This window comes from Macrotis lagotis, chromosome 4 (genome assembly GCF_037893015.1).
Source record: "Macrotis lagotis isolate mMagLag1 chromosome 4, bilby.v1.9.chrom.fasta, whole genome shotgun sequence".
Taxonomy (NCBI): domain Eukaryota; kingdom Metazoa; phylum Chordata; class Mammalia; order Peramelemorphia; family Peramelidae; genus Macrotis; species Macrotis lagotis.
In genome coordinates this window covers 205,806,348-205,826,721 of record NC_133661.1, presented here as the reverse complement: position 1 = coordinate 205,826,721, position 20,374 = coordinate 205,806,348, and the positions used below count along the sequence as shown (strand labels likewise).

The following is a 20,374-nucleotide window of genomic DNA, read 5'->3' as shown; positions in this document are numbered from 1 at the left end:
GATTTGGTTCCAGTTCAGGGTAGGGGTACAGGGGAGCCCCACCTGGTACTGGTCTTAGGGTCATTGGAGGTTGTTTTTCTAAAGGATATTTTTTTTAAAGTTACTGACTTTTGAAATTAAAAAAATATATCTCAGATTATGAGACCATTGTTATTGGTCCCAAAGGTTGTATCTAATGAGTTTTCTGTGTTTTTCTTTAGATTTATGAAAAACTAATCCTTTATTGAGTTGACACTGAAGGAAATCCTTTTTAAAAATTTTTTTTCCAATTACATGATAGTTTTCAGTGTTCATTTTTTGTAAGATCAAGATCCACATTTTTCTTCTTTCCCCCTTTCTTTGACAATGAATAATCTAATGAAGGTTATGCATAAGCAACTCTGTTAAACATATTTCCAAATTAGTCATGTTGTGAAAGAAAAATTGGAACTAAAGGAGAAATAAACCATGAGAAGGAAAAAACATAAAATAAATTTTAAAAAGTTAAAACAGTATGCTTTGGTCTGCAATCAGACTCCGTAGTTCTAACTCTGCACGAGGATATTTTTCCATCATAAGTCTTTTAGAGTTGTCTTTGAGCTAAGTCTGTCATAGTTGACCATCACATAATGTTGCTGTTAATGTATTCAATGTTCTCCTGGTTCTGCTCACTTCACTCAGCATCAGTTCATGCAAGTCTTTCCAGGCTTTTCTGAAGTTGGCCTGATTTCTTGCAGCACAATAGTGTTGCATACATATACCAGTCATTCCCTAATTGATGGGCATCCCCTCAATTTCCAATTCTTTGCCACCACAAAAAGAGCTTCTATATTTTGTGCACGTGGGTCTTTCCCCCCTTTTTTATGATCTCTCTGACTTACAGACCTAGTGGTAGTATTGCTGGATCTTTTATAACCCTTTGGGCATAGTTTCAAATTATCTCCATAATGGTTGGATCAGTTCACAACTCCACCACCAATACATTAGTATCCCAGTTTTCCCATATCCTCTCCAACATTTTATCATTTTCTTTTTTTGTTATATTAGCCAATTTTTAAAAAATTTATCGTGAGTCAATAGAATAAAGTGACTTGCCTAAGGTCACACAGCTAGTAAGTATTAATTATCTGAGACTGTATTTGAACTCAGAGCCTGTGCTCCATCCATTGTACCACATTGTACCTCCTGTACTGGCCAATCTTCATAGGTGTGAGGTGGTACATCAGAGTCATTTTAAATTTGTATTTAATTTTGTATTTTTAATTTGTATTTATCTAATCAATAATGATTTAGTATATGACTATAGATAACTTAAATTTCTTCATCTGAAAACTATCTGTTCATGTCTTTTGACCATTTATCAACTGAGGATGACTTGTAATCTTATAGATTTGATTTTGTTCTCTCTATATTTTAGAAATAGGTCCTTTATTAGAAATGCTAGGTAAAAATTGTTTCTCAGTTTTCTGTATTCTTTCTAATCTTGGTTACAGGGGGTTTTATTTGTGCAAAATCTTTTTAATTTAATGCAATCAAATTCATCCATTTTGCATTTTATAATGTTCTCTATCTCGTTTTGTCATAACTCTTCCCCTTTCCATAAATCTGATAGATAAAAAAACTATTATTTGTTCTCCTAATCCACTGATGGTTATCACTTTTTATGTCTAAATCATGTACCCATTTTGACTTTATCTTGGTATAGGGGGTGAGATGTTGGTCTATGCCTAGTTTCTGCCATTCTATTTTCCAGTTTTCCCAGTAGTTTTGTCAAATAGTAAGTTCTTATCCTAGAAGCTATATTCTTTGGGTTATCAAACAGTAGATTACTATAGTCATTTACTACTGTTTCTTTTGTATCTAAGGAGATTAATTCTTAAAAATATAATAGCTTTGTTTTCTTATGTTGATGGTTTCTTTTATTGAAAGCCTTGCTTTTTTAAACTATTGCTTAAAATAAAGCAGGTATTTAAAGCAGGTAATTAAATATTTAAAAATAATCCACTTAGCAAATTTGTTGTCTTTATGAGATGCAATCATTTAATATCAACTGATTAACATATATTCATTATTTAGACTAATGTTCATATATGTATATATATACATAGCATCAAAAGAATTTATGATCTCATTTATTTAGATGATCTCTCCAGTGATTAAGATAACAACCCATATATACTTGCCCATGCTGTAACATTAATGCCCATTTTCTTCCTAAAATTTGCCACAGATAGTCCACCCAATGGCCCGAAAACTTTCCTTCATTTCTTTTAACATGTGAAGATATCAAAGGACCACTGGGTCTATCCACTTATTATTATTCATTACCCTTGCCAAATAATGAACTCATCTTTTCATATCATAAATTTCCCAGTGACATCTTTTATTTCTCTTCTCCTTTGAACTTTCCCATTTGTTATGTGCTGCAACTTTCTTATACCTTCTAGCACTCGTCCAATGTCCTGTATGAGATACTCTATCTCAAAGCTATTTTGTTATTGTTGTTCAGTCATTTTCCATCATGCTCAACTCTGTGATCCCACTTGGGGTTTTCTTAGCAAAGATACCAGTGGTTTGCCATTTCCTTCTTCAGTTCATTTTACAGATGAAGAAACTCAGGCAAGTGGTGTTAAGTGACTTGTCCAGGACCAAATAGTTATTAAGGTCAGATATGAACTCAGGTCCTCCTGACTCTAGGCCCAGTCTTCTATCCAAGTGCCCTCAAAGCTATAAATCAGAATAACATGTTGTATTAAAATGATGCATCTTCATTTCAGGGAGAATCTTGGGGTCATTAAAGTGGTTTTGTAATCTCCTGAAGGCAATCCACCAACTCTCCCTCCTTCTGTTCTATTTGTGCTGACTATCCCAAATGGACATACTGATAGATAAGTGCTATAGGTAGTATATTCAACTGAATTTCATCATCTGGGTAAGGGAAATTTTTCATCTGCCTTGGTCTTTCTATATAGTCAGACTAAAATCTTTTGAGATGGTTGGAGATGTGGTGATATATGCCACAAAAGAGCATATGTACATTCTCATTTTTCCCCCAAAAAGATTTGTTGGGGGGGGGGTTCATTCCCCCCCTTATAATGTTAAAAGTATTGAAAGATTTTACATCTCTAGGAAGGAACCAAGTTAACCATATAACCAATCCTGGCCTAAAGTGAGTTAGAAGTCAATGTCAACTATTTCACAATAATGAATACCATTCTCCTGTCTCTTGAAAAGAAGTAAATGTAAACTTGAGAATAAGGACTGTTTTTCACTTTTTCTCCTCTTTCCTTTCACATAATAAGCACTTAACAAATGCTCATTGAATTGAATTAATGTCTCCAAGAAAGAAGCACTATATATATATATATATATATATATATATATATATATATACATCCTGTAACCAAGACTACTTTTATCTTTCTCATTCTTCTGTTTCCCCCTCTATTATGTTCTCTTTGCCTAATATTCACTTCTACACCACTTTTACTTTTCTCATGTTTCTCTCTTGTCTAACATTCTTTCCCACCTCCTTTTTGCCAATCCATATCTCATACTTTAAGGCCTAACTTCTTTCAAGAAGTGAAATTAACCCCATCTTGAAGTGACCATATTTTGAATTCCTATAGTATTTATTTACATTTCCTACCACAGGATGGGGATTTGAATAATCTTATATTCCCTATCTAGCTTGCATATTCCTTAGGCACAGTGATCTTTTATTTCTTCTGAATTACACAATAGCACTTATATAGGGCTATTTTCTAGGAACCATTTAATAAATAACTGCTACCTTGAATTAAGGCTTGTTTTTCTATTCCCCTCACTTTCACACTAAATTGAAAGATCCCTATGGGTATCATTTGGGTACTACCTCCACCTTACACAGATTGCACCCTTTCCCTTTTGAATTTCTTGCCTGAGAAATTCATCCCCTGGTGATCAGCCTTGTAGTGACAATCTTCACTCTTAGCTAGATTGGGTTTTTTTTTTAGGTTTTTGAAAGGCAAATGGGGTTAAGTGTCTTGCCCAAGGCCACACAGCTAGGTAATTATTAAGTGTCTGAGGCCAAATTTGAACTCAGGTACTCCTAACTCCAGGGCCAGTGCTCTATCCACTGCACCACCTAGCTGCCACTTGAATCACTTTTAAACAAGGATGAAGTATCAAAACTGGACTTTCATATACTCCTTCATCCTTCCTAAAAGTCCTATTCAGCACATACTTCAAAATGCGATAGATTAATTTTCCCAAATTCCTTATAACACCATCTACTATATTCAGAAAGATAACTGAATTAGGAAAATGTAATTCTCCATCCCAGAGGGGCCCTCACCTCCATGAAGGCTCTGTCATTGAGATACTCTCCACTCGTTGTGAGCTTACATCTTTGACCCAGAAAGGGTTGCAAAACAGGAGTCCTGGAGACTCATTAGTTCACTAGAGAATGAAAGTTGGAAAGACCCAGTAGCTCTTAGGGCCAAAGAGGAGCAAGGGCAGAGTGGGTGGGGTTCTTGCAAGTTCCGTGGCAGTTGGTCAGTTGAAGCAACCAGAGATGGAGGGAGTAGTCAAAGTATGTTTTTCTCCATACTACCCATTTTTACCTAAGTTGGGACATGGTATTATTAACAGATCCCATATCCTAAACCACTACTACATAGTAGAATAAACTGGTTGAAAGGCCTAACTGACCCCCATTTCCCCAAAACCATAACAGAAGACAGAAACCAGCTAAATGGTGTTGAATTGGTATATTACAACATAGCACCCCATTTTTTCCTCTTTCATAGATTCTTTAGCCTAGAGAAGACACTAGAGGCAGAAATAGCTCAAGGTTCAAGGAAATAGAATAGACAAAGTCCCAATTCACCTAACACTGTGACTTTATTCAACAAATTAGGGAAAAGGAGGCTGTACTACTGAGGGATTTGATGTTGGATTGTACTGCCTAGCAAGGAAACTTTCAATTTTATAGTTTACTTAAGTAAACTGATGAACCAAATATGCCTAGCTGGTTAAAAAAAATTAGTTTGGTAAAATGTTAGTATCCATACATTACTTTTTTGGCCAGAGGAGAAAAATGGGATGTCTATGCTTATGATTTCATTAGTATAGGGAATTCCCTGCTTTGATATTCCCTCTACCAATGTAGATCAGCAGTTTCTGTGAAACTTTTAAAAGTCCTGGAGTGTTATTTGTGGTCTGAGAGGGGAAGTGAAATTCAATTACACAGCATTGTGTGACAGACAGTCTTAACCAACAAAGGTCCTCTTCTCTACCATACCACACTGCCAATCTTGAATCTTGATTTTTTTCAAGTATGTTCGTTCTATTTCCCCCAAAAGGTATAAATTTCTTGAAGGTAGGCTTTATTTTTTCATCCAAGAGTATTTCCTTTTGTAATAATCTTTAAGCAGGGTGTCTTTGTTTAATGCATGTTTCTTACATATATTTTGTTACCATTTGCTTTCAGGGGTAATTAATATTCTCTGTCAGCTTTTGAAAATGTGAATAAAGGGGGTAGCTAGGTGCCCAGGAATAAGGAGTACCTGAGTTCAAATCTGACCTCAGACACCTAATAATTACCTAGCTGTGTGGCCTTGGACAAGCCATTTAACCCCATTGCCTTGCAAAAAAAAAAAGTAAAAAGAAAAGAAAATGTGAATAAAGGTCATATAAGTCTTTTTTTCTTGAAATATATGATTTCATGTTTACCATGATTCCACATTTATAACCTAGATCAAACAGCTTGTCATCTTGTTTGTTTTTTTTTGTTTTTTAGTTTTTTTTGCAAGGCAATGGGGTTAAGTGGCTTGCTCAAGGCCACACAGCTAGGTAATTGTTAAGTGTCTGAGGCCAGATTTGAACTCAAGTATTCCTGACTCCGAGGCCAGTGTTCTATACACTGCACCACCTAGCTGCCCCCAACAGCTTGTCATCTTGGAAAAGGGAGAGGAAGGAGGATGGATGGAAAAAAATTTTGAACTCAATTTTACAGAAATGAATGTTGGTGCTTGCTTTGGCAGCACATATACTAAAATTGGAATGATACAGAGAAGATTAGCATGGCCCCTGTGCAAGGATGACACACAAATTTGTGAAGCATTCCATATTTTTAATAATTAAGAAGACATTGAAAATCCCTGCAATGACCATTGCTAAGAATGCGGGTGTTGAAGGCTCATTGATAGTAAAGAAAATTTTACAAAGCTCCTCAGAGATAGGTTATGATGCCATGCTTGGAGATTTTGTGAATATGGTTGAAAAAGGAATAATTGACCCAACTAAGGTGGTAAGAACTGCTTTGTTGGATGCTGGTGCAGCTTCTCTGTTAACTACAGCAGAAGTTGTTGTTACTGAAATTCCTAAAGAAGAGAAAGAACCTGCAATGGGAGGAATGGGTGGCATGGGTGGAGGTATGGGAGGTGGCATGTTCTAATTTCTAGAGTAATGCTCTTATCATTATGATCTGTGATGCAAGACTCAAGGCAGTGTTCTTCACTAACTTCAGAGAAGTCAGTTGGAGAGAGGACTGAATTAAAAGGCTGATACTATAACCATCAGTTACTGGTTTCAGTTGACAAAATATGTAATGATTTACTGCTGTCATTATCCATGCCTACAGCTAATTTATTTTGTATCTTTTGAATAAAGACATTTGTACATTCCTAATACTAGGTGCAAGATCCATGTACTGATGTTCTGCTTTTCAACTTAAACCGGCCAAGGCATTTTTACTATTATTCTGTTAAATCAGAATTTTAGTGTTGCCATCACTAGAAGGAAAGTTCAGAAGCAGCCTTTCTGTGCAGACGAAGACTAATTAATTAAAATTGTGTACAAAGTTGAGAAATATCCAATTATGTGATGACCTTTGTGTAATAAAATTGTTTAAAGTTAATAATTTTATTATCTTACTTCTGTGTACTGATGCAACTAAAACCAGAAGAAAATAAAAACCCATTGACCAGAAAAAAAAATGAATGTTGAAAACTAAAAAAAATAAAAATTGAAAGCTATATATGTAATTAGAAAAAAAATATGTGATTTTATCAGAACAGGGAAATTCTAATGAGAAAAACTCTCCCAGGCAATTAGAATCAGAAATTAGGGCAGCTAGGTGGCTCAGTGGATAGAGCACTGGCCCTGGAGTCAGGGGGACCTGAGTTCAAATCCAATCTCAGACATTTTATTTTTTTAGGTTTTTGCAAGGCAATGGGGTTAAGTGGCTTGCCCAAGGCCACACAGCTAGTTAATTATTAAGTGTCTGAGGCGGGATTTGAACTCAGGTACTCCTGACTCCAGGGTCGGTGCTCTATCCACTGTGCCACCTAGCCTGAGACACTTAATAATTACCTAGCTGTGTGACTGGGCAAGTCACTTAACTCCATTGCCTTGCAGAATAAAATTAAATGAATAACCTTAGAGCTGCCTATGGCAGTTACAGAAGTGATTTGCCCAGATCATCCTCACTGTAGCTTAAGTTGATAAAACAGCTCTTATCCCATTGGGTTGTGATGAAAAGCAAATGAGATAAAGCATTTTATAAACCTGAAGAAAGCACTATACAATGCCAAGATACTGATTGAATAATTTGATGCTTAAAAAAAAATCTCATAGGTTAAAGCCAAAAGTTTCTAAACATTTTTTTAAAGATATCTTCTTGTTCCTGTACATTCTCTCATCACATGGATTTGGTTCATTCATTTTGGACAGTGAGTCCAAAGAAGAGAAGCTTCTGACCAACAAAGTCTTAAACTTGTAAGTGTACTGAGAGACTAACTGATATGAGAGCTGCCAAGAAACAGAGGTCTGGGCCTGCAATTTAGGAGAAAACACGAAGTCCATTCTCCAGTGAGGAGCAATTAGGGACATCAGTGGCTTACCTTGCCCTTGAATGTTGGGTTTGCATGTAGAACTAGTTAAAGAGAAGTGTATCCCCAGTGACCATAAGACTTCTTTTATCTCAGACCACAATTGTTGATGTTCAGTCATATTTTTTCAGTTGTGTTTGACTCTTCCTGACACCATTTGGGGTTTTAGATGCTGGAGGGGTTGGTTTGCCATTTCCTTTTCCAGTTTATTTTACAAATAAGGAAACTGAGGGAAACAACATTAAGCGACTTGCCCAGGGTCCCATAATTAATGAAGTTAGGAAGACTAACTTCAAGACTTAACTTACTCTTCCACCTAGCTACCTCAAACTACAGTACTATCATAATTCCAAAGTAAACTAGTCCATAAATTCAATTTGAATGAGAAACATAAATTCCCAGTTTCACATTTGTTTTATTCAGGAAAGTATCATTCCCAGTTTCTCATTTGTTTTATTCGGTAAATATGCAAAATTTAGTAAGTACATTTTGGGGGTTTCCTCTTTAGATGTGATTAACAATACAAAAACCTACTACCAGTGTGCTTTTCCTTACCAACTTTTTGACATTTGCAAGGTTCAAGACCCCTAGAAAAATGTTCATGTACTGAGTATACTGGCCATTTCAGACCTTAGGTACTTTTAAAATGCTTGTTGAGTTATTAATTGAACTGGGCAATTATGAGTGAAGGTGTTCTAGCAATTATTACTTAAAAGTTCCCAGTGATACTGATTGCATGATATACAAATTATTTTATAAAATTCTAAACATAGAAGCAGTCAAGAGATTGAGAATTCTGAGCATCAGTTTTATCAGCCAATTTCTGACGATTGCAAAATGTACAATCATTATGCATAACAGTTCCTAAATAGTTACAAGGAATTGAACATTCTTACCAAATTCAAATGCCTAGATAATGAATGGTGCGTGCATGAAAGGTAAATAACTAAAGTGAAACTTTAAGAAAAAGATTGTTAGCATTTTCATGCTTATTTAGCTAAATATAGCTATTTTAAAAATAAAGCTGTCTCATTTAAGTGAAATTTCAGGAAAACAACTGGAATATTTAAAATTCTTCAATTTCAGTCCAGATTTTCAGATTTCTGGAACCTAAGGAAGAAGGAAAAAAAATTATTCCATCAAACAAGCATTTAATAAAATGTGGTGGGTACTGTGCTAAGTATTAGGGACACAGAGCTTATACTCTAATGGAAGAGATAAGCATATCTATAAGCAAATACATATATATATATATACACACAAACATATAAATAAAATATATCTAAGAATAAATATATTTGGGCTACATATACATATGTATGTAATAATAATAATGCCTCCTTTTTTTCTTTCCCAATTATGATTTATTCTCTACAATACTTCATTAGAGGATGGAGTTCAATGATTTATAGTCAAGCTAGGATGCAGTCAAGCATAATCAAAGAATTGTTCTGACATCTCTACTCAAGTCATGTGAAATCTCTTACTTTAGAGAAGTGAATAAAAAATATTGAACCAAAAAGTTCTAGAAAAACAACAGAAAGACAACTATCCATGAAAATTATAGATACTAATGTGTCATAAAAAATAATTGAACGAGGGACAGCTATGTGGTGCAATGGGTAGAGCACTGGTCCTAAAGTCAGTAAGACCTGAGTTCAAGTCCACTCTCAGACACTTAATAATTATTTAGCTGTGTGCCCTCAGACAAGTCACCTAACCCTGCTGCCTTGCAACAACAACAAAAAAAAAAAACCCAAAAAGAAAAATAACTGATCCTTTGTAAAAGTTAATTGAAGGGGCAGCTAGGTGGCACAGTGGATATAGCATGAGCCCTGGAGTCAGGAGAACCTGAGTTCAAATCTGACCTCAGACACTTAATAATTACCTAGCTGTGTGGCCTTGGGCAAGCCACTTAACTCCATTGCCTTGCAAAAACTTAAAAAAAAAAAAGATATGAGGGATGAATGAGAGAATGAACTTTTGACTTCAGTGTGATGGACCTCCTATAATGAAGTCTATAGACCCCTTCTCAGAATAAGGTTTTTAAATGCATAAAATAAAATATGTAAGATTTCAAAGAAAACAAAAATGTATCATTTTTCCCACCCAAGTTCAAAGACCCAAGTATAATAATCTTTTTCCCACCCCAGGTTAAGAATCCCTTTTAGGGTGAACTGCATTTTGAAGACAAGGCCTCCTCAGGTGGAAGAAAGATGGAAGGAATGCTTTCCAGGACTGTGGGACAGCAAAAAGATGGGAAATGGAGGAGGAGACAGGAAGAAAGGTCATTTGGCTACACAGAAAAAGCATGCAATGGGGGAGTGGTGTCCATTGAGGCTGGGATTTTAGAAGAGTTCTAAAAACAGAGGTATTTTTCTTGTATCCTCGAGACAATAAGAAACTAGTGGAGTTGAGCAGGCAAATAATAATTGCTAGCTATCATCATCATCATTATCAATTAAATATAAGATATTTGATGATGATGACAGTTACCTTTTCAAATATTTTTTTAGGGTTTTTTTTTTAGGTTTTTGCAAGGTAAACGAGGTTAAGTGGCTTGCCCAAGGCCACACAGCTAGGTAATTATTAAGTGTCTGAGACCAGATTTGAACCCAGGTACTCCTGACTCCAGGGCCGGTGCTTTATCCACTACACCACCTAGCCGCCCCCTTTTCAAAAATTTTTTCATTTGTTCTTCAACCTAGAAAGGTAGGTGCAGTTATTGTCTCTATCTTATAGATGAAGAAACTGAAGCAGGCAAAGGTGAAGAGACTTGCCTAAGGTCCCATAGCTAATAAGACAGGATGTGAACCCAGATCTTCTGACTCCAAGTCCAGCATAATATTCACAGTCCACCCAACAGTCTCACATTAAAGTCACTATATTAATATTGTGTTTGATAATAGGATATTATTTGACTCTAACTAGCCTGAGAGCCTAATGAGAACTGTAAGATTAACTAGCAAACGGTATCGTCTATCTCTGTGCCTTGCACTGGCTGTCCTCTATGCTTGCCATGCATTCCCCTCCTTCACATCAAAGAGGCTCTATCTTCCTTTTTCTCTTCCTTTCAGCTCAATCAGCATCTTCTCTATAATGGGTTTTTAACTTGAAGTCTATGGAAAAATTTCAGGAAAGTCTGTGAACTTGTATGGAAAAAAATATATACTAAAATGAGAGATGGAAAAAAACCAGCCCCTCAAATGTCCAAGGTCAGCAGCTTACCCTTTATAATACAGGTTAGTTGTTTTCTGGGTCTGTAAAAGAGATGAGAGAGAAAATCCAGTCATTTGATTTGAAGAAATCAGACAAACATCAAAAGCCATACTGAACCATGTTTCTCCAGTTTGGAGGTAGCTCAGGGAAGATGCTATCATGGCTATTCATTTGGGGATGAGGAATATGAAATATAATGCAGGCATAGGTTTTTTGTAAGGTTTCCACTAGATCAGAAAAAAAATAATATTATACACAGGAATATCAAGGATCTCAGAGAGAGGCAGACCTCTCTTGACAGTCTGTTGTCAGTGAAATTGTCAAACTATACAGTAGTTGCTTTTCGAACATTCATTCAGGAAGTCTCCAAATACATATGTTTATATGTATGTTATGCCATATGCTATGTTGTACTAAGAATATGGCAAAATCCCTTCATAATTATCTCAAATAGCTATAAAAATTGTATTTCAAAGAAACACAGGTCTTTAACCAAAATAAAAGACTAGCAGTAAGTAAGAATTTTAATTTATCTAAAAATATAACACACAACATAGATAGATTACCACATTTCTCTTGTTTGTTATAGAAGCTTAGGTGACTTGCCAAGTCACACAGCTAGTAAATATCTGAGACTGGATTTGAACCCAGGTTTTCCTGACTCCAGGGTCCATGATCTATCTATTCACTGCAACAGCTACTTGCCCCAATTCTGCATTTCTTAAAACTTACTATTTCTATGTTCTGCTGCCTTTTCTTCTCCTCTCACCATCTGACTGACTCAAAAGGCCGATATACTGTGAGTCAAGCATTAGAGCAGGTCAGCCAGAATGGTTAATGTGTACTGAACCCACGTGATATCACCATGAAAGGACTTTAATGATCAGATTCTTTCTACTGTTAAAGTTTTCTGATATGAATCTATTCAAAGACAGTGGGACTCTCCTAAAATTGGTGAAGGAAGAACTTAGAACTTACCCCATTTAATCACTTTAGGCTTTTCCAGAGTAGAATGGGTTACTTGGCAAGCATATTCATTTTTAGAATTTGGATCAAAAGAAGTAGAGACAAGGCGGTTGAATGTCCAATCATTACTGAAGGACAGGTCGGATTGTTCAACCTTGTCAATCTTTTGGCCATCTTTCAACAGCTCTATGGTAATCTGGGGAGGATGAAATCCCGACACATAGCAATTTAGAAAGTTTTCTTTGTTGCTGTCTGGTGGATGGCGGGAATAAACCTGTACTTTGGGAGAACCTGAGGAACATGACAAAGAGGAAAATGAAAAACAGATTATTGACTGGTTATGTTTGAGCTTGAGCCCCAAATAGATAGAGGCTTTGGTCATGCTTCTATTTCCTTTACCTCTATTTTCAAGTCTGTTGGATAGGGACAGGTCTGTCTTGAAGTCATCTCTAGTTGATGGTTAAAATTTTAGTGTGAGACTGAGCCTTGGAAATGAGCAAACTATATAAATCAAGGCTGAATTTAATGTTTTGCTAATTTCTAGACTTAAGTAAGTGATGGAGCATGTAGTAATGCATTTTTAAATAATACAAATAAAACTTACAAATTTAAAAATATATTGTATTGGGCGCAGCTAGATGGTTCAGTGGATAGAGCACTGGTCCTGGAGTCAGGAGGACCTGAGTTTAAATCTGGCCGCAGACACTTAATGATTACCCAGCTGTGGCCCTGGGCAAGTCACTTAACCCCATTGCCTTGCAAAAAACCAAAAAACCCCAAACAAACCAAATAATGTGAGTATATTCTCCTTTCCTACAGAAGCAGTTATTAAACATTTACCAGCACACCAGTACATAGGGAAATGAGGAAAAGAAAAGTTCCTCCTTTTGAAATCTGGTCCTTCTGTCACTGACAACTCACTGTACCAATGGTTTCTTCTTAGTGGTGCTACTAACACACACACACACACACACACACACACACACACACACACACACACACACACACACACACATATATATGTATATAGCTGTATTGAACTTGTCTGCTTCAGAGCAATACATCAGTTTTGAATGTCTTTTTTTTGGTTGGGTTTTTTTGCAAGGCAATAGGATTAAGTGACTTGCTCAAGGTCACACAGCTAGGTAATTAATAAGTATCTGAGGTAGGATTTGAACTCGGGTCCTCCTGACTCCAGGGCTGGTGCTCTATCCACTGAGCACCTAGTTGTCCCTTGAATGTCTTTCTAAGCCCCATTGTTTACTTGCAGTAACCTTGCACCATCACCTGTTCCTGTTCTTTGTCCAGTTTGTCACCGTTTTTAGAAAAATCGATCGCTAAATAGCTCATAAACACCAACTTTGTAGACTGGAAAGCAGGAGCTGCATGAAAATAAAAGCTACAAAACTGTTCATGACCTTGACTCATGGTCCCAACTCCTAGGGCCTAAAGATATTGTTGCAAGAGGAAAATACCTGATTATATTAAAAAAAATCACAGAAGCATTATTTATAATAGCAAAAAAAAAGGTAGCACAATTCTGACTATACTTGAAAGATAATCCTAGAGCATAGTAAAATTCAAAATCAGTCATATAGAGCTTCCAAAATAATCTTCCTAAATTATAAGTCTGACCATCTCAATCTTACCCCATTCCAATAAAAAAAATCTTCAATGATTCCTATTACCTCTACTATAAAATATATATATTTTTAATTTTACATTTAAAGCCTTCATATCATCTGGTTCCAGTCTAGTGTTCAAAAATCTTTTTTCACATCATTCCCTTTTACATGCTCAAAGAGTCCAACCAAATGGATCTACCTTCTATATTCCAATATTTCTTCTCTTGCTTCTATGTCTTTGCACAAATTATCTTCATGCCTGGAATATTTGTCTCCCAGAGTCTTTAGCTTTCTTACAGGGAGCTTTTCCCTGTCTTAATAATTACTGCTTTCTCTCTCTCTTCAAATCATCTTGTACTTTCATTTATATATATTTATTTTATTATATATATATACATATATATTTATATATAAATGCTATATCCCCTCAGTTTAGTATTACTTTAGGGCAGTCTTTGTATCCCCTTTGTAGCCTTTACATATAGTAGGTGGCTAATAAAGACTTGTTGAATGATACAGAATAGAATAATTTCCTCTAGTTATGAGAGCAACATTAGTAGACTTTCATATGAGTCAGATACATGTCATAAAAGACTCAAGAGCATCAAAGGAACATTTTGAAGTTACACATGATAGAAGAGAAAACTTCATAACAATTAGACTTGTTCAAAAGTAGAACAGGCTCTGGGACAGGAAGTGAGTTTTCTATTACGGGAGGTCTTCCAGAGCCTGGAAACAATTACAAAGAATACTGAGTTCAAACTTTTCATTTTAAGCTGAGGAAACTGATTTTTTTTGAACTTTTAATGTGGAAATGTGTTTTGCATGACAGTACATACAATCTATATCAAATTGTTATCATTTCAGGGAGAGGGAAAGAGTAGGGAGGGAGAGAATTTGGAATTCAAAATTTTTAAAAACATTATAGATTGTCTTTACATGTAATTGGAGGAAAAAATAAAATATTATTCAAAAGGGGAAAAAAGATGAGGAAACAGAGAAATTATATGATTAACCCAAAGTTAAATAGCCAATAATGGGCAGGATTTGAATTCAGGTCTTCCTGGCTCCTAGTGCAGAGCTCTAACTAGTAGTCAGGTTGTGAGGCAGAATACTATTCAGGGACAGTTTATATTATATTAACTCTGAGATCTCTTCCAACTCTGTGATTTTTAATATGCAGCTTTGTTAACTTAAGTTGCATGAATTCTGTGATTCTAAATGATGTATATGAAGAATTCAGTGAAATGTGTGAATAACATTAATAAAGAAAGAAAATGCAGAATATGATGAATACACTGTGAATGATTTTTAAAAAGCCACAAAAATCTAAATATATTCAGATGAAAAAAGTTCAGAAGGGGAAGCAAAAGCAAACTGGGCATTTTTTTCTTTTAATGTCAGTATCCAGGAACAGCTAGTGGGGCAGTGGATGGAGCATGAGTTCATGAATGTTATTTCTTATTCTGCCAGGGATTTATATTCTGTTGGTACTTTGATTTTAAAAACAGTATTAACAAATCTATATAGTAGTTAGATAGTAAAAGGATAGTAACAGTAACTAAATAATAATAATACAATAAAATGTTATAATAAAATGAATCAAACTTTTTATTTCTACTTGAACCAGAAATAATTTTCACAGCATGCCTTTTATATGTATTTCACATCTTTCAGCATTTGGATATATATATATATATATATATATATATATATATATATATATATACTTTCAAAGAAATCACATTTCCAGGAAATAGGCTATATTTATACTAGTCCGGATAAGCTAGTCCAGATAAACAATTTTAAATGTTTACTTCAAAAGCTTTCTTTGTTTAAATGAAGGGGGGGGATAGCTTGCTAAGGGACAAATTTATTCCCCAACTTAAAAAAATTCTACATTATTTCTATTTTGATTTCACTCCTTTTCTTCCATTTTGGGAAGACTAATGAGTGGATGACCTTTGGACTCATGATTTAGTAGATCTAGGGAACTCTCCAGAATAGAATACCTCCACAGATCCAGCAAAGGCACTCTTAAACCAAAATATCTCTGTATCCAATAACTGAGCCTCTCACTGACTTCTATTAAGGTGCTGATATTTGTTGGAAATCTTTTCCATTGATTCATTTCTTTCCACTAACAAATAAAGGAGGTGAGGAGGTGGCTTCAGGAGCTGTTCCATAACAGGACTTTAGTTTTTAATTTCCCCCAAATCAAGTGAGGGTCAGAAAACCTGAAAAACAATTGAAGTCATAATAGACACTTGTAGGATAGGGGATAGTTAAATGGACTGTGGTAAATGAATGTAATTGAATATTACTGTGCTGTAAGAAATGATGAATATAATAAATCAGAGAAACTTGGAAAAACATGAATTGATACAAAGTGAAGGAGCCAAGAAAACAATAAACACAATTATGGAAATGAAAAGAACAAGGACAAAACAATTGAAAATGAAACTCCAAAGCTTGGCAGAAGGCAGTAAAACTCAACCAAGTCACATTGCTAAATTAACAAGTAAAATATTTCCTATTAGCTTAATTTCTGCTAAACTATAAACATTCATCATTATTTACTCCATAACATATTTCCTTTTTTTTTGGGGGGGGGGGGGTTACAAGGCAGTGGGGTTAAGTGGCTTGCCCAAGGCCACACAGCTAGGTAATTATTAAGTGTCTGAGGTAAGATCTAAACTCAGGTCCTCCTGACTCCAGGGCTAGTGCTCTATCCACTGAACCACTTAGCTACCCCTCCATAACATATTTCTACACTTTCTGATTATCAATTCTGGTTCCATGGTGCTAAAATTCCTCCCAAGTTTCTATGTGCTTTACATGGAACCAGCTCAATATGGTGGATCACTGGGGAAATGCGGAAGGGAGAAGAGTGAACTTTTCAAATGGAGTCAACAATTCACTTTCTCCTTCAAGTTCTATGGGTGAACTTGACAAAGAGTGAACCTTCCCCAAAAGAACTTTAGGAAATAAAAGACAGCTGTTTACCCTAGATTAGAGGTTCCTACTATCTGATTTCTGGAGGGCAGGAGGTGGACCAATTAGCCACCAGCGAAATCTTGCTCTTAGTCAAAAGAAAGAGAGAACTTCCTTTTTTTAAAAGCTTCTTCTTTTCAATCTAAATTTTCATGTCCACTTCTTCACCACCTTAAGTCATTTCTAAGACCCAGTTCAGATGCCATTTCATCCAAGAACTTTTTCCATTATTTTTAAAATTCCAGTGGCAATGTTTTTACAAAACACATAAAAATTTTAATTTTTTAAACATTTGAAAGCTAAATTTAAAAAAAAACAAAGTAATCCTCACTTTAAGAGAAGTTATAGTGAAATGAATTGCCCTGCTGATGTAGAAGCTCTGGTTTTAGAAAGAGGATGTGGGTTCAAATCCCACCTCAGAATTGTCTGAGCAAAATCATCGAAACCATTCTGTGAGGGGCAAAAATGCTGACTTTTCAGAAACATAGTGCTAAATTAGTCTAAGCCATAGGCCTAAGCTTCTATTTCTCAAGAATCAGCTAAGCATGAGAACCCAGATCTCTGGCTAGAAAAATCATGTCACCCTAACCATAGAAGGTGTAAACAAAGACAGACTCTCCTGGAAAAGCTTAGGTACACCTCCCTTCTCTTCGGACCATCAAGTTAGACCAATTGTTGTAAGCGTCAGCAGAAAAGAGGAGGGGAAATGGGTTGTGGTTTTTGTTTTTGTTTTTTTAAACCCTGCTTCAGCTTCAGCTTTTCTTGAACTCTTGCTCTCTCTCTCTCTCTCTCTCTCTCAATATAGAGTTAGGAACTGCCCTGCTTCTTGCAAGAACCAAATTAAATTTTGACTCTTTGCTGCCACTTTGAGATGACTCCAAGTAGTCATTTGGGGTTAGGGTCTCAATACCCTGCACAATTCTGAGTACCCCAATGGCAGTTTTGATTCTTTGGAGTTTATTAAGAAGAAAAGAGGCGGGAATGGTGTCATATGAACAGACTTTAGGCAAATCCCTTTGAGGGTTTGTGGTAAGGATGGATTTCAACGGGGAGAGGTTCAAGGCAAGGAAATAAATTAGGAGGCTACTGCAGGATCCAAATGGGAAGTGAAAAGTGACTAAATTAGAAAGGTTGCTGTGTGGGTAGAGAGAAGGGGACATATTCCAGAGATTTTGTTTTGTTGTTATTTTTTTTTGTAAGGCAACGGGGTTAAATGACTTGCCCAAAGTCACACAGCTAGGTAATTATTACTAAGTATCTGTGGTCAGATTTGAACTCAAGTACTCCTAATTCCACGGCTGGGCCGGGGCTCTCTCTACCGCACCACCTAGCCGTCCCATATTCCAGAAATTTTGTGGAGATTGAAGAGATAAAATCTGGCAACTGATTTAATATATAGGCTGAGTGAGAATGAGGAATTGAGAATGACAGCAAGGTTGTAAGCATGGGTGACTGGAAGGATAGGGTAATTTGGAAGAGAAGCATATTGTGGAGAGATGATAATGTGTAGTTTCTAACATGATGAGTTTGAGATATCTAAGAGAAATACAGGCAGAAATACTTGGTAGGTAGTTGGTAGGCACCAGAGCTCCTAATAGAGACTGGGGTTGGATGATTTAGGAACTGCGTGTAGTAAGATAGTTGATGGTCTCATCAAATGAAAAATATTGTAAAGAGAAAAAAGGAAAGAACCCAGGACTCACCTTGGGGCATACCCACAGTTAGTGAACCGGACAAGAACAGTGAATCAACAAAAGAGGGCTAAGATGAAATGCCCCTACCAGGAGGAAGAGAACCAGGAAAACAGTAAGAAAAACCCAGGAAGGAGCAAGTATCTAAGGAGTCAATAGTGTCAAAAAAGAGGTCGGTGAGAAGAGGCAGTAAGATTTGGTAATTAGAAGATTAGTACTCTTGGAGAGAGCAAGTCGGAAACCTGATTTTATGAGGTTAGAAAGCAGAAAGAGAGAGAGGTAGGACAGAGGAAGTGGAGTTCTATAAGTGAAGCTTTTCCTATGAATTCAGTTGAGGAAGAGAGAGAGGGGAGGGATAGGAGGATGGTGAGGATGGGAAGATCTGCGGAGAGTTTTTTGGGAACAAGAAAACACTTGAGCGTGTAGGCAACAAATAAAAAGATCATAATGGGGGCGCTCTGTGGCAGAAGGAATTGCATCAAGGAGTGGACTTGGGTGAAAACTAGGTGGACGGATGTCCACACGATCTAGAGCCACACTCATCCTGGGACGGCTCAGAGCGGAGGCTGGGGAAGGGTGAGGAGCTGTCCTGACTCCAGGAGGAAGCGCAGAGGGCTCCGTCCAGATCCTGTCCTGGAGCAGGAGGCAAGTCTGGGTCCCGGGTCCTTGCTCCCATAGCCACATGCCCCTCCATGCCTGCCCCGCCCGGGATAAAGAGGCCCCGAGACCCCCCGGCCCCCACACGAAGCCGCCTGGTCCGCAGAAAGGAGAGGAGAGAGCGCCCCGGTCCAGTCTGACTCGATCCCGAACCGTCCCAGCCCCGGGTCCTGAGTGGCCCTCAGCGCCCGAGGCTGGCCTCGCCCGGACCGAGCCGTGCAGAGTCCTGGCTGCAAGACCCCTCCATCCCTCTGGGGCTGGGCCGGGCCGGGCTGGGCGCGGGGCACTGGCTAGACCCGGGCGAGCTAGACCTCGAGGTGCGGGCACAGGGAGGAAGAGGGCAAGACTGGTACTCACTGGTGAGAGCATCCAGGAAAGGAAGGAAGCACAGCTGCCCCAGGACCAAAAAGAGGATGCGAGCCATGGTGGGAGGGCGGCCGCCGCGGGGCTTCTCGGCTTCACTTCTCCAGAGAGCGAGCCCTCTCCACCGCCCTGGCCAAGTGAGCCGGGCTCCCACTGAGCCCTTTTATATGGTGCCCGGCTCCGCCAATAACGGCAGAGCGCGCCGGCCCTGTCACTCGTCTCCGGGCAGAAAACTCTGCTCTAGGTTAGCAGAGGGGCTTTCCAATACTTTCATTTTCGTTTGCTGGGAAACCACCAGACCTCAGACAGATACTGCGAAATGGGATGGGACTGGATTCTGTTGTGCTTTATTGGTTTTCTTGGTTTTTTGCAGGGCAATGGGGTGAAGTGACTTGCCCAAAGTCGCACAGCTAGGCAATTGTTAAGTATCTGAGGCTGGATTTGAACTCAGGGCCTCCTGACTCTAGGGCTGATTCTCTATCCCCTACTCGCCTAACCACACCTGGATTTTTTTTTAAGAAATCATTGCATCATTAAAATATTTTCCCCTCACATGACTAGAACAATTCTCCCCCCCCCCATCCCAACCAAAGGTCTCAGAAGTTTGTTTATTTGATTATTGGGAAGAATTGGGGTGTGGCTTCTCTATAGGCTTTAAAAGGGAGTCTTAACCTCTTTGGTGTCCTGAACTTCATGGGCAGTCTGGAGAAGCCCATAGACTCCTTCTCAGAATAGCTTGTAAATGCATAAAATAGATGGGTTTGCAAAGAAAGTCAATTACATTGAAATAGTTGTCAAAATAAGGGTTGGATTTTTTTAACCTAGTTCAGGAACCCCAGCTTTACAGATTATTCCCACTGCAGAAAACAAAATGATATGAAACTTAAAGGCCTCCCTGCCCCAGTCTTAGCTTAAGATGACCATCCAGAATTAGCTTCAGATGGCCTGTTCTGTGACAAGCACTGTACCTGGAGACAGAAGACTTGAATTTGAATCCCTTGTTCCA

The 20,374-nt window shown here is 37.5% G+C and overlaps 2 protein-coding genes and 1 non-coding gene across 4 annotated transcripts in view; 1 reads left to right on the top strand and 2 right to left on the bottom strand.

Annotated features, from left to right (window-relative positions):
- The window catches only part of TRIM69 (tripartite motif containing 69), a 64,241-nt gene extending 59,844 nt beyond the window's left edge, over positions 1 to 4,397 (bottom strand). For both annotated transcript variants that reach the window (XM_074235299.1, XM_074235298.1), the window contains exon 1: positions 4,316 to 4,397. In XM_074235299.1, coding sequence (XP_074091400.1) covers positions 4,316 to 4,321 — 6 coding nt within the window. In that variant the 5' untranslated portion in view covers positions 4,322 to 4,397. The remainder of the gene's footprint in view (positions 1 to 4,315) is intronic.
- Positions 4,315 to 19,514, bottom strand: B2M (beta-2-microglobulin). The gene is made up of 4 exons (XM_074235300.1): positions 19,363 to 19,514; positions 12,051 to 12,329; positions 11,082 to 11,113; positions 4,315 to 8,963 (listed from the first exon to the last, which is right to left on the bottom strand). Exons 1-3 carry the CDS (start codon positions 19,427 to 19,429, stop codon positions 11,097 to 11,099), a joined length of 363 nt encoding a protein of 120 aa, XP_074091401.1. The 5' UTR covers positions 19,430 to 19,514; the 3' UTR covers positions 4,315 to 8,963; positions 11,082 to 11,096.
- On the top strand, positions 5,990 to 6,096 carry LOC141523224 (U6 spliceosomal RNA). The gene has a single exon (XR_012478411.1). It is a non-coding gene; the product is annotated as a U6 spliceosomal RNA (small nuclear RNA).
- Positions 19,515 to 20,374: the final 860 nt, after the last annotated feature.

What these genes read in the sequence shown, in the direction of transcription:
- B2M (XM_074235300.1), bottom strand. Translation starts at nt 19,429, where the DNA reads ATGGCTCGCATCCTCTTTTTGGTCCTGGGGCAGCTGTGCTTCCTTCCT. An exon ending in TTTCCTGGATGCTCTCACCA is followed by an intron (nt 12,330 to 19,362) that starts GTGAGTACCAGT and finishes CATGTTCCTCAG; the next exon opens with GTTCTCCCAAAGTACAGGTT.